Genomic DNA, 14,201 nt, shown 5'->3' with positions numbered 1-14,201 from the left:
ATCGTAGGATCCTCTTTGGCATCCTTCTCTCTCAGGTGAGTATAAATCCATCAAATAATTGTAATAATAACTGTAGCTTGGAGTCAAAACACCATTAATTGATTTTGAAGTCTATCTCAATACCCAAGTGAACGTCTAAGAGAACAGGAACAAAAGGATTGCAATGACACGTGAACTGGCAGTGCAGTCGAGTACATTTGTTCCCCTTACATTTTCATTTAAATTGTAAGCCTCACCCCACAACTAGCTTGCAAGAGTCAAGTATCATTTAGGCACATTTCATAATAAAAATATAAATGAAACACAAGTTCAAGTTTGTTTAAAAAAAAAAAAAAAAAATATGAACACATTATGTGAGCTAGTGAATAAAAAAAGACCCAGACAGGAGGATTAAACAACAATTCATTTAATAATAATTAATCTTTGTGGTCTCTAGGGGAGGGATCTGAAAGGTATAAAACGGTCATAATAAAATAATCGACCCAGTCTGTCCCCTCTCAACACCTCCACCGTCTCATTAGAGTCCATTTTGTTTCTTTTACGTTCTGCAGGTGTCCCACTGATCCAAGTATATAACTTATCTTATTTACTCAAAACCCTCACAGTTCTGCAGCACAAATTCACAACCAGGGAAAGTCTTCCCTCTCAGCAAAATGAAGGCATGGATGAGATCCGGTCACAGGTCGCAATGGTTGCCGCTTCATTTTTTTTTTTAGGGTTTCCTGCAAAGTGAGCCATATTGTCTACCTGGGTGATTTCAGGCCAAACCCAGAACAATGACAAGGAACATAACAGTGAATATATTTATTATTATAGAAGATAATTAATGTTAAGAATAATAATTACAAAGTTAACTTTCTCTATACTACTATAATCTGGTCCTGCCGGGAGGAGATTGGGAAACGGTGACAGGAAGCTCTAAAATACTGAAGTCACTCGCGCTAGTGCACAGTTCATGTCGCAGTTTTGAGCGTGAGCATCCAAACAAACAAAAAAAAAAAAAGCCAGCGTTGGAATCTCAGTGGAGGTTTGATTTTTGGGTGAAGCAAGAAACTGAGGTACAATTATTGACTTGTTTACAGAGACAGGACAAAAGTGGCACTGGTCTGTTATTGTCACACATGCGCACCAAACTACAGGAGGACTGTTGTATTACTGTGACCCCTTAACAGACGCACACATCTACAACCATCGGGCAACACACTGAAAGTTGGGCCTGAGGGAGGACTAACCACCTTCTTCAAGCCCCGAGATCCAAAATACACCTTAAACAAAATACAACAAAAATATCGCCCTACCCTCCTCGCTGCTACTGGGACGACAAAAGGAAAACAAAAATATGCACAGAAACAATGAACCTTTAAATTGCACTGACAGAACCATCGGGCTTTTCCAAGTCACACAAGTCTTACATTTCCCATCAAACTGGGCTCTCCAGCCACGCCTGCTCAGCCCTGGTCAGGGTCCATGACTTTTAGACTGGTCGGGTTAAGTAGTTTGCAAGAGGTAAAGGGGGGCAGGTTGAGAGCAGCACAGTGATCCTGACATTTCCCTTTCATCTCAGACCGTCTTGTCCCGCTACTATCTGGACTCCCCATCTTTGTGGGCTCCATACAGAGTTAGCTCATTGGGTCCCGCAAGTCTAGAGCCACGTGAGGGCGGAGACGACCTGCTGGTGATGGACGGGATGAGTGGTGGCGGTGCACCGACTGAGAGTGCTCCCACTAGGCCTGCGGGAGTCTTTGCTAGGATGCCATTGGGCACATGGTGTGCGTTCAGTTGGCCTAACCGAGAATATAGGCCTGCATGGTGCTGGGCGGCCATCGCTCCATGGGGCAGCCCATGATGCGAGAGTAGACCTGGATGGAGCTGCTCCAGGTGGGCGGCATGAGAGGGGCCCGAGAGGTGAGCGCCTGGAGGGAGGTGGTGCATGCCGAAGTACCGGGCCCGTTCAAAGTCTTCCCTCAAGATGTGGACCCGCTGCTCCTCATCCATGAGCCCTCCGTGTGGGCCCATCTGGGGAGGGCGGTCAAAGTGGTGAGCCATAAGACCAAACTCGTGACGGACAGCAGAGTTGGAGGCAGAAGAGGTAGGAGGGTGGTGGGGGTTGGCAGCAGCGGCAGCTACAGCAGCAGCCCGCTCGGCCTCCAGAAGGCGGTGGTGCTGGAGCAGCCGGGCCAGATGTGGATCAGAACGTAGAGTCAGGTGAGGGTCGGACCTCATCGCCAAAGCCTCCCGACGCTGCTGATGTTGTTGGGCTGCTAGTTCCCTCCAAGGGTCCCATGTGAAGCTGTGTGGTCCCTGTGGAGGTCCCTGAGGTGGGCCATGGTGGAATCTTTCCCCACCTGGACCAACCATCAGCCCGGCAGCACCTGATGCGTTTCCCAGAAATTCGATGGCCCTGGAGCGGTCCAGCACAGAATGGTGTAATAGGGAGGCTTGGTTGGAAGACGGCGGTGGGAGAGGAACACCGGGAGTGGGGGTGAGAGATAAGGTGGAGGAGGGGGTACCAGAGCTCGGGTGTTGTGGATGGCTGCTTGGCCGGTCAAAGCTGTGGTTGTGGTTGTGGTTGTGGACCGGCCGGGAATGAGAAATGGGGACAGGTTCCAGCTCCTCTTTCCGCTCCTCCTTGACTTTGACAGGTTGAAGCATTAATTGGGGTTTAGAGACGGGGGTGGTGGTGCGATCAGGCTTCTTAGACTGTGACAAAGATGTGATGGTAGCAGAAGCAGCCGAGGATGCTGGTAGTCCATCCCTCTGAGAGTGAGACGGTTCACCCTGGACACCGTGTGCATGAGAGGGCAGAGAGCGCGGATAAAGGTCGAGGGGGGAAGCAGCCAAGCGGCCGGAAGGAGGGGGAGTGTTTATCACAGATGAGGAGGACCGGGGTCTGTCCCGGTCTGCTACTAGCGACGAAGGACCAGCTACTGGTCCTCTAGAAGACACTGAGGGCTGCAGCCTTTTGTCCGCATCCTTCTCTCGTTCCCGGTCTCTGCTCAGGCTGCGGGTCAAGTCCTCGATGGGTCCGCCACTCGTCAGAGAGCTGCTGTGTCCATTGATGTGCGAGATCGGTGTGCTGCTGCGGGGTTTGAAGGATGGCGCCACCGGGGACATACGAACAGGCGGCCGACCGTACAGCATGTTGTCGCTGTGGGAAACAACACGTTTTATTACACAGAATCACTTCAGAGGCTACATTTCTACCAGTTTCTTCTGCAGTTACTTTCTAAACAATCGTTATGTTTAAATTCCTCTTGAATACTTGAATGGCCTAAAACATAATAATAATAATCTCTATTTATATAGCGCCTTTCTAGACCAGGGTCACAAAGCGCTTTGACAGCCATTCACACATACTGATGGGAGTAGGCTGCACCACGTGGCTGCCATCAGGAGCAATCAGGGTAAAGTGTCTTGCTCAGGGACACAACGACAAGCTTGTCTGGAGCTGGGATTGAACCTGCAACCTTTTGGGCTTTGGGCTAAAACATACCGGTCCTTTTCATCTTTTATGTGCAGTATGTCCCGTCTCTCTCCATCCTTGCGCTCCCTTTCGTCGCGCTTGTCTGGCGCTTTAGTCCAGTTTGGCCCGGCAGGAAACCCAGACGGGCCAGGATGTAGTCTGTTCCAATGGTCGTGATGGTTTGGAGTCGACAAGCCCCCGACGACACCGGCTGGTGGGTCTTTGGGTCCAAACATTGAGCCTGCTGCAAAAATAAAATAAGAATGGAAGAAAATACATTACGTTACTTTAAGGTCAAGTAAACTACTGCCCCATTTGTCCTGCCATCCCAGACAGCTGGTTATAAGATTAACTAAAAGCTACTTTATTTATTGTTTTGGTGAACAAGTTGTATCATTGTCGAGATGGTTCTCTCATCTACAGTATTTATCTGAGGTCAATCTATTTCTAGAAAAACTTCATTCCTGCCAACATTGTCTGCTTTCTCACAGTAGAAACATTTGAGTTCTGGTTGTTTCAGTTCCTGGTGTAAAAATAAATGTTGGCTTCGAATTCCTGGTGTAAAAAAATGGTTAATCTAAAATGGTTCCAAAGTTGCAAATGGTTGCAAACATTTTCTCAAACTTAAATAACCTTCTCTCATGTCCCTTTGGAGGCATTACAGAAATAATAATAAAAATTGGGATTTGAATACTGACCCAGTGTGGGACTCCCCAGTCCTCCAAAGGCACCAGAACCCAAAGCACCAAGCGGGGTAAACGGTGGCGATCTTCCGTATGGATCTTGGAGGGGGGGAAGAAAACAAGACATTACAATTTTATTTACCCATTAAAATGAAACTCTAGTGAAGGGAACACCTGTTGATTATGTTAGTGAGAGATAAAAGTAATATATGAAAATGAATAAACCAATGTAAAACTTCCAAATGGCTGCTGGGAACACTGTCCTCTGTGAACTGAATCATCTCTAAAGTAGTGAGACACAAAATAGTAGTTCCTAATGAAGATACATTTCTTCATTTCTGGATTCAAAACTATGAAGCTTAAAAAACAAGCTTTCCATTACAAAAAAAAGACAAATGATTAAGCAGACATTAATGAGCCAAACCAACTAATCTTTTGTTGCAAAACACATTTTCATATTAATTTAAAAATTTAAAAAATCCCAAATAATACCTGTCCTGTTTCTGTGCTCACCTAGGTGTGCAGTCGGTGTCAGGAAAGACGAGTGCGGTCCTTGTGGAGAGATAAAGGGAGCGGAGGACGGATTGACAGAACCTAAAAAAATACAAAAGGCTTTTAGCGAATCAAGAACAAAAAGTGGTTAAATCTTTCATAGAAATAGAAGTGTGGTTCAGATTTTTACATGAATCAAATCTATGACGTTATCAATCTTTAACATTTTTGTGTAAAACATATCCGGGCTCTACTTCTTTCAAACTCCAGTCGCCATGGTGGCATGATGGATCTACTGACTCCTTCGAGAAAAATCTGAAGACACTTTTATTCGTGCAGACTTTTCCCTGATTCTCTGAGACGTCCGTGTTTGTTTTATGCGTCTTGATCTTTTAAGCATCTATTTTTTGGGTATTTTATTGATTGTTTAAGCGCTTTGTGACCCTGGTCTAAAAAAGCGCTATACAAATATTATTTACTTACTTACACTAGTGTTTGGAGGACATGTATCAATTATTGAATGTGTACATTTTGGTTATGACTTTATACAGTTAAAAATACATTTTCATTAATCAGCCAAAATAGAAATGTTTCAAAAGGGCACAATATCAACAGACTGTTATGTATAATAAGCCCAGTGGGTCACCTGGTGCTGAGAACAAAGTCGGAGGTCTGTTCAAGTCATGTGTAGGTGGCATGGCTCCCATGTGACCCATTGAACCCAGTCCACCTGCCCCAGGAAGACGGGACAGCAGTTCAGTGCGGAAGTCCAGCTTGTGAGGATCTGCCTGCATCAGCTGTTGAGGGAGGAGCAGTAATGTTAGATGAAGCACTCATCCTACAGCTAAAGTACAATTCAAGAATTCTGTCTTCTGAATACATTTACATTAATCCCATAGTGCTGACTTTTTTAAAATGTCTGAACAAAAATTGCCTGGTACTGCTTTCAGTAATTACTAATAATGTTAGTCGGATAGCCTGTAATTCTCACAGACTTTACACTGTAGTTAGTTGCACTATACTACTAGTATTATTGGTCTGTAACTTGTTTTTTTGGATAAAAACACAAATATTTTGAGATTTTAATCCAACATAAAAATGTTACTTTTCATGTGTTCACATCTTGAAAATTTAGTTCAAGACATTTTATTGCCAAATAAAGCCATTTCAAGAGTCTGTTGGGAAAGTCAAACCCACCTTGACCTTCTTCTGGTGGCTAAAGATCATCCAGGCTACATACACATGCATGGCGCACCACTTTCCTGGTTTCTGTGGAGCAGATGTGACACATTAAACACACAATTGCAGGAACAATATATAATCAGGTGTGATGCTTTTGCACGAAGAATCAGGAGGTGACATAACAGTGCTTGAACACCGGAGATGATTTTGTACTCAAAAGTGGATAGTGCTGGGAGTAGGGGTATGCAGTAGTTCACATCATTTTCAAATAATGTATGAACCAAATCCCAATGAAAACCTGAGAAAAACTTTTAATCGTTATCTGGCAGCTCTTAGAAAAGATGGATAATCTCATTGAAAGAAGAAAAAGTTTCTTTCCGCTGCCATTAATGAAAGTTTAAACATCAAATAAAACCGACCTGTGGCGACCTACTAGTAATTAGATTGAGATCACAATTAGGGCTGAGCAATTAAATTATGATTTATTTAATGAAAAAGAGAGATAGTTGAGACAAGCTTCAATATAGAGTGTAATAATGTGGTTGTGGTGTTGTGTAGAAGCAGTAGAGTGGCAGTTAAATCAACTGAACTTGCCTCATAAAGCCCATGCACACACTCATGCAAGCCATCATTCAAACAACTTTCACACAAAATACGCAAAGAAAGAAAAATTGTGCCATACATTTTGCTTGATAAAGCGGTTTTGAATATTAAGGTCTAAGACGCTATCTTGTGGGAAGCATTCCATCCCATACAATTTCACCCTGGAATTATATTGATTGACCATTAATGATTTTAATGTCCAAAATTCACAGTGATTTAATAGCAATAAGCTTGTATTATTACTAGTCATTTTAGGTGAGGATAATTAAATTGAAGCCAATGTGAAATAGTTAGTAGCGGTGGACCCTTAGAGGATATAGATTATAAATTAAAGATCAGTTAAATCTGGTCAAAAACGGCTCTTCAAATTCAGTGAACGTATAAATAAACTATAGTAGTTGGCCAAGCAGAATGAGCGAATCGTGAAAGTGTCTTACAAAGCAACGCATGTTAACCCCCACAGCACCATATGCTACAGATGGCTAGAGGAAAACGGGCATTAGTCGTACAGGTGTCTGACTGGGTGTGCAAGAAGCAGTTATGCGGGAAACAGTGAGAGCAGAGAAGCAGTGAGCATTTCTGAAAGCTTCTTCAGGTTTTGCTTACATTACTGATTTTCAACGAAGTCCCGAATGGATCGGTTAGCTACGAGAGAGCACATGTGACACCACTTTAATCTCACTCTTAACTGCCCTTCATTCATGCTACCAGACCACTGCTTAGCATGTAACCAATCTCTGTGGTTCTATGAAAGAAAACCTTCTTACCCGAGGGTCTTTGGGCTGCAGGTGGTGAGGAACCACCCCAAGACGAGAGCTAAGATCGGGAGCTGATCCCTGAGGAACCATAGGCTGCAAAACACAGCATCAAATGCACAAAAGCAGTTTAACAAGTGATAGAAACCTGATGGTTATTGTTGAAACAAAGGTGAAAAACGCTCCTAAACATATTCCATCATTAAGCGCCATTAAAATATTCATTATGTTAATCCTACCAAGTATGAACTACATGACAAAATTCCCCAAATAATCACACATGACAAAAAAAAAAAGTTTCTAGGGTGATTGAACCAGCTGATGATCGAAAACCAGTCCGGAAAGTTTCTTCTCACCTTTGGCTGAAAAGCTCCTTGAAGAGAGCTGAAAGGACCAGTGGGAGGGATCACAGGCTGGATGTTTGGGACTGATGGAGGTGGGTATTGAGGGAAAAACTGGCAAAAGAAAGAAACAAGTTTACACCATGAATATGAACTGGTGTTAGAAGGCAATCACTTACCGGGTGCCGATACAGCCCGTCCATCTTGCCGGGGTACTTGTCAAACTGAAACACACGGTTCGTTTAGCGGACGTAGAATTCACTTGAATCTCTCATGCGTCAAGTCCAAGACTCACCAGAGGGGGCGCTGCAGTAGAGGCATGCAGGAAAGGTGTGAAGTGTTGGTGGGTGTGCGTGTGTTGGTGCTGGTGGTTGTGTTGATGGAATTGATAGGCCATGGGCGGGATGTTGGGCTGGTTCTGAGACGTCCGGCCGGAGGATCCTGACGAGTTGCCTGATGCAGAGGGACCGCCGGGCGTGGAACGACCTGCAGAGGCTGCGTTACTGTCAGCCCCCGGGACACTGCGCCGGCCCTCGTTTGCTTGTGCATTTAAAAAGTGGGTATTGAGATTCTGACGAAGCATCTCCTGGTCTGAGGATGGACAGAGAGTCAAAAGGGAGATCGTCAACATCAAATAGGTGATGAATAATAGATTTGCTAGAGCAAAAAGGATGCAGATTACATGTGATTTTTTAATACACGTTTTAAGAGGACTTTGATTTTAAAATTAAAAAGAAAACACCCAGCACACATCCAGTAAGTGAACCTAGGTCCGCGTTGTGAAATTCCAAACAAGCTACTTTAATTTGCAGTACTCAAGCAAGTTGTCAGATTAAAGACAGCGTTTGTTATACGTGTAACAAATGGATGAAAAACTACTTTTATCTTGTTAATTCTGGAACATATTATTTGAAGAGGTTTGGAAAATATATTTTATAATACAAGAGCAGATCTGACTCCCATGGGGCTCCTCTTAAAATTAAAAATGTGTCTGTCATTTGATAATTATTAGCCAAAAGTACAGAGTTCAAGGTAATTTGTAGTAAACAGCATTAGTGTTCCCACTGTGAACCAACAACTCTTGTTCAAGGCTCATTCAGCTAAAAAAAAAAAGTAGTCTAGGGTGTACCTGCAGCTGTGGAATTGGAGGGGCCTTGCAGCAATGGAGGTGGTGGAGGTAGCCCCGGTGAAGACGTGAACAAGGCTCCGGAACCAGCTCGTGACAAGGGTCTAAGCGGTCCTGAGGATCCCGAGCCTCGAATGTAGGGTAGAGACACACTGGTGGAAGGAGTAGGGGGCAACATGCCAGAGGAGGAAGACGCAGAAGCAGCAGAAGATGCCGGAGGTTTGTTGGGAGTGTTGCTCCTGTAGGGGAAAACATGCCTATAGATAATAAATCTCATTTTTCGCTTACACAAGAAGAAAACCAAGTGGGAAAAAAAATGTATCAAGAACATAGATGGAGAACCTGTTGTAGATGTGGGAGCGTCCCGGAAGAGTGAGAAAGGATTTTGGTTTGGACGGAGAGCCGTTGTTGTGGTGGCCATTGAGAGGCCCCGACCGTGGAACAGTTCCAGAAGTCGAGACCGGGGAACGAGAAGGCAGACAAGAGAAAGATGCAGACGAGGTAGAAGAAGATATGGGCTCAGGAAAATGCTGCTCCAGACTTTTCTCCTGACTCCGCTCTAGACCAGACACTCGAGGGGTGACCAGAAGACGGGACAAGCCATTTCGAGCTGGCATAGGTGGGCAGCTCTTCCCAACATTAGAGGCTGCAGGATCAACAACTGGACGGGGGAAAAACAGTTACAAGTCAATCAAAAGGAAGGCTTACATAATCTCTATAGGGAAAGGATAAATAACTTAAATACTTGATGTATGATTGATCTCCAACAATTATAAATGACATTTAATTACATTAAAATTACCCTAATTAACTTCTAACACTAGGACTATAACGACAGTCACAGCAGTGTAAAAGTAGGGTCTCATACCTTTTCGGGTGCTGACCGTGAACATCGGGTCAATCTCATTATCAGAGGCCTGAATAAAGAAGACGATGTTCAGTAAACCGAGTTTAAAACAGCCATGATTATAAAAGAAAAGGCACACACCTTATCCCCAGTATCACTCTCAGTGTCACACTGAAAAAATACATAATCATTATGTTATTATCATTAACATGGAAGCAAAAAAGTAGCAACCTCAGACTTATTTAAAAAAAACTGGTAATGTGTATTTATACACAAAATTACCTGCATGTACACATCAGTTAACAACATATACTGTTATTGCTAACAAAAAAAACATTAATTTTTTCAAATAGTTTTGGCTGTTCAGTTTAAAATCTCCATAATTTATACAATGTGGGTTAAGGCAGAATTGCAGGGATTTTTTCCAACAATGTGAATATGAATGTTTTGTAGCAGCATGCATGGTAAGTAAGTAAGTAAGTAATATTTATTTATATAGCGCTTCGAGACCAGATGGTATTTGGAACATGCAAGGCACTCATTTTAAAAGCACTCTATGTAGCTTAATGCAATATAAACATTAATAAGTGGGTAAGCTGGTTATAAAGCTAAAACTAACGATTGTTTTAGGGCTTTAATTCTAACTCGTATTGACAGCAATCGAGGGAGATGTATGTAGTGCTTCATTAGAAGAATAAACGTACAATGTATCCCGTCTCCAGAGGATGACCCTGCAACAGAGAACAACATTTTATTTAGACAAAGAAGGAATGTCATTTGTCTAAATGATTTGTACTCCAGGCAGTACTTCCATGTTCTCTAGGCAGACGTAGATCACAGAAGGAATGTAAAGAAGCTAACCTCAATCTTTCTCCTCTTGTGGTGGTTTTTTGGGCAGCTGTACGGAGCTCCTTCGTCCGGCTCCGACAGTGGCCCGCCTCCGTTTTCCTCTGGTCCCCTCTTCCCTTTATTCCGCCGTCCTTGAGGATCGGTCCTCTGGTTTGGCTTCAAGGAGCAGTCCATCTGAATCAGAAGATTATTCACAGAGTCAGTGAATTCGACAATGGTGCAACAATACAGAGCATCATTTGATTTTAAGGATTTTTCTCACACATTTCGGATGGTTTGCATGTAGGTAGTTGTACTGAACACTAATGAAATGGGGCTTTAGGGGAAAGTGAAAACATGATGACAAAAGTCAGGTGTCCGATATAGGTCGATTAATCAGCAGATCACAAACATAGCGTAATTAGCAGAAACATTGAAGTTTCTATGAAAGTGAGAATAGAAAGTCTCAATGTAAGGCAAAGTCTCCTAGTCAGTAATGTACGAATTTGATGGCTTTCATTTTATCAGATTCAACACAGAAAAAAATCCTTCAATCATCCGATCTAGTTGACAACTATATTTATGGACATAATTAAATTAACCTTATTTGTCTAATCATGTCCTGTATTAATTGGGATCACATATAAAAAGGGTATAAATAATAGCTCATCAAAGGTTGGCAAGACTATTCACTAATAATTGACAGTAGTTTGATAACAAATTGTTCTGAACTATATCAAGATACTTACAATGCTAGGAAAAAATAAAATAAATTGAAAAGTGGTCACTTGAGGTTTTTCACACAATATATTGGCAAAAAAAACACAATTAGAACCGCATTAATTGAAAAAGCATCTAAATCATGCCAGGGTGCTGTGGGCACCAAGATGGGAAAATATACCTTTTTCAATTCAAATTTCAAAGCATCTTGAAATGTTTAAATTATGAGTCAATATTGAAATGTACTTTGAATTGAGGAAGGAAAATGTGGTTGGTTGAATGAGGATCCTCGTTGAGATATGGTGTTAATATTTACATTTGCTGGTTCAAATATCCTGATCAGCAGCACAAAAATCACTTGCTTTTATTAAGAGCATCTGGAATCATTATTATCTTGGACTGAACTTCTTTTACCTAAAATAGTGAAAATATGATACATCTTTTTTTTTTAAATAAATTAAAATTACTTCCTCAAGATGAGACATTGTTGCACAGGGAAGGTATAAGAGCAGTGAGGTTTATGTGCAAAGATGTCATTATAATTCAATTATAAAAACGAGATTGAGAGGCGAAAAATAAAAAATATACACCTTTCATTCGGGCCGTAAATCATATTACACATAATTGTTGATTGATAACATTTGCAGTACAGCTTTTCCCAAAAGTAATCTTAATAAATCCCCCAATGCACGCATCATTAACGCTTTGTTTTGAGAAACCACAAAGTTCAAATTTGACTTGGGTTAAGAATGGTTATAATCTGATGATAAAACCGTATATATATTATATACTGAGATATATATATGCGGGTATAATGAAACACTGTATATAATGATTTTATATTTTTTTAATTGAAAATACATACATGCATAAAAATATAGTTGTAAAAGTGTGATGTCAATGTTTTTTATATGCAATATGTTTTTGCATTGGAGGACTTAAATCAGGAAATCCTCTCCTTTTTAATAACATTTTACAGAAGCTTGACAACTACATCAAACGTACTTGATATTACTTAACAACAGAAAGATTTTGACAAAAAATAATAATCAACGACATCAATTAAAACACCAACATAGGTGAACAGCTAAAGTGGAGCCAAGCGTTTATGCAGAACTTAGTAGATGAACAAGTCTTGATGAGGATTAGGTCAGCAATGAAAGCATACACTGCTTTTCTTCCCTTTTCCTCCAGCCAAAGAGGCAATCTGGTGCAGCCATCTTTTTAATATGCAAACTGCAAATTGTCCTTTTAAAATAAACTGAAGTGAACACTTACCCCTAAACCTTGATGTCTAAAAAAGCAGCCTAGGTGGGAAAAAAAAGTCCTAAACTAATGTTTTGGCTCAAGACTATATTGTATATTCTAAATTAAAGATGGTAGTTCTAAGCCAAACAAAATGAAATGATGCTCAATGTAGGAGACACGTCTAAAATAATTATACATACAATATAGAACAGGTTATGCACATCTTTAAGAGTGTGGTCATCCGTGGACGTGTGTCAAACTTACCTCCAGAGCCTCCAAACTGATAAAACTAGCGATGGCGAACCCGTCGATGATGTCTTCCTCACAGGACACCGACTCTCTTTTCCTCCTCCGTGGGGGTCTGTGTCTCCCGAATCCAGGCCGACATTCTCTTCCTCCGGGCCCCAGGACGCTGTTGGTACCACACGCTTCCCTGTCGGAGCCCGAGGACAGGGACGTGGCCCTCTGCTCTGCCAGGTCCACTCTTCTTCGTCTCCGTTCCCTGTCGCGCTGGGACCGGGACCGTCTGCTCTGCCTGAACCCGGTGCTCCGACTTGGACCCTCCATGTTGCAACTCCAGGGAGAACCAAAAAGGCACTTGAGCCAAATCACGGTTCGGTGGGAAGCGACCAAACCACAGATGGAGAACACCAGCACAGACAGGCCCCTGGTTAGGATCTGCTGTTAAAATGGCGTTAGCGGAACCGGAGCCTATTATTTAGCGTCGTCTGTCAACAGTCTGTCGGCGTGTGCGCCTTTCCTCCACCGAAATGTTAGTGTCATTTCCCTCAGTCGGAACTCTGAACCAGCATCCTTGACAAATGTCAGGACATTGCTAAAGGTAGCCTGCTAGCGTCGAACCGAAGCGTCAACCGTGTGGGCTTTGCGCATGTAAACAAAAAGTCACACAAAGCAAAATTGGTTCTCAACGAATATGAGATCCAATAAAAACCTCGTCAATGTCTACACAACGCTAAACAACTATCGCGTCCATGTTTTAAATCCACTCACGCGATTTTTTTGAGCACAATAACACGCTTAGCTAGTTAACAAGGCCAAAAACAGATTTTTGCACAAGTTTGTGTTATTTGTACGCACTGGTTACCGACACCGACTAATAACAAGTTGCATATATATATGGAGCATTCTTAAAGTAATTTATGGAGGCAAGGTTAACTCAATTAGCATTTAGAGTAGCATCCACGGCTAACTAAACACATCACAATATAACAGTCTTGCAAGCGAAGAATAAATATATATTCTTTAAATTTAACCGGAAAGACGCACAAAACATGCGCGTGGCTAAAATCTAGACAAAATCCCGAGAATATATATTTAAGTCATCTAGTTAATGTCCGTTTATAATTGTTTAATAACATAAAAAAGAAAGGCGATAGCGACCCGGCTAACTAGCTCCAGCTGTTAGCAGAACGGAAATATCTATTTACTTCCACGAAGTATAACTTAAGCCGACTTTACTGTTTTCGGTTGTGTAAAAATAATCTTTCAATAATTATGTCGTCGGAGAATCTCCCCTGCTTCACCTCCGATATGAAGGGGGAAAATAAGGCCGCATATTACAGCCTCGGGCTCGATTTCCATAAACGAGGGTGTGGGCCGAGCCCCCACCGGGGAGCCAGCGTCGTCATGCAGCCGCTACTGCGATGTAATCCGAACGTTCGGGACAAGTTGGAGCGCTAGTTCCCAAAGTCTTTGTCGTCCTTAGTGAGCCGAAGTTCCACGGGTGCGGGCAATCCGCGGGACCACTCAGATGTGGAATAGTTTCCACAGAATATATTGAGATTTGATCAGTAAATGAGTCTGTCAGTGCTGAGCATTGTGTGCGCTTCTCTTCATCTGCTGCCTCAACAGTAGCTCGTATCTGACGCCGTTTGTCTGCACTGCCTCCTGCA

The 14,201-nt window shown here is 42.4% G+C and overlaps 1 protein-coding gene across 5 annotated transcripts; it reads right to left on the bottom strand.

The window, feature by feature from the left end:
• Positions 1-390: 390 nt before the first annotated feature.
• On the bottom strand, positions 391-14,166 carry fbrs (fibrosin). 5 transcript variants are annotated; one of them, XM_087783983.1, is made up of 18 exons: positions 12,553-14,166; positions 10,354-10,515; positions 10,197-10,223; positions 9,634-9,663; positions 9,514-9,562; positions 8,988-9,306; positions 8,649-8,902; positions 7,815-8,110; positions 7,699-7,743; positions 7,535-7,633; positions 7,191-7,274; positions 7,030-7,068; positions 5,836-5,907; positions 5,285-5,435; positions 4,639-4,740; positions 4,162-4,245; positions 3,494-3,707; positions 391-3,148 (listed from the first exon to the last, which is right to left on the bottom strand). In XM_087783983.1, the coding sequence occupies exons 1-18, from the start codon at positions 12,853-12,855 to the stop codon at positions 1,582-1,584; spliced, it is 3,897 nt and encodes a 1,298-aa protein (XP_087640109.1). In that variant the 5' UTR covers positions 12,856-14,166; the 3' UTR covers positions 391-1,581. The 5 variants fall into 5 exon arrangements, with proteins under 5 accessions (XP_087640109.1, XP_087640111.1, XP_087640110.1 ...); XM_087783985.1 differs by having other exon boundaries at positions 4,660-4,740; XM_087783984.1 differs by having other exon boundaries at positions 8,649-8,884.
• Positions 14,167-14,201: the final 35 nt, after the last annotated feature.

Source organism: Callionymus lyra, chromosome 2, assembly GCF_982586985.1.
Source record: "Callionymus lyra chromosome 2, fCalLyr1.hap1.1, whole genome shotgun sequence".
Classification (NCBI taxonomy): Eukaryota; Metazoa; Chordata; class Actinopteri; order Syngnathiformes; family Callionymidae; genus Callionymus; species Callionymus lyra.
This window is presented reverse-complemented; position numbering and strand designations above follow the sequence as displayed.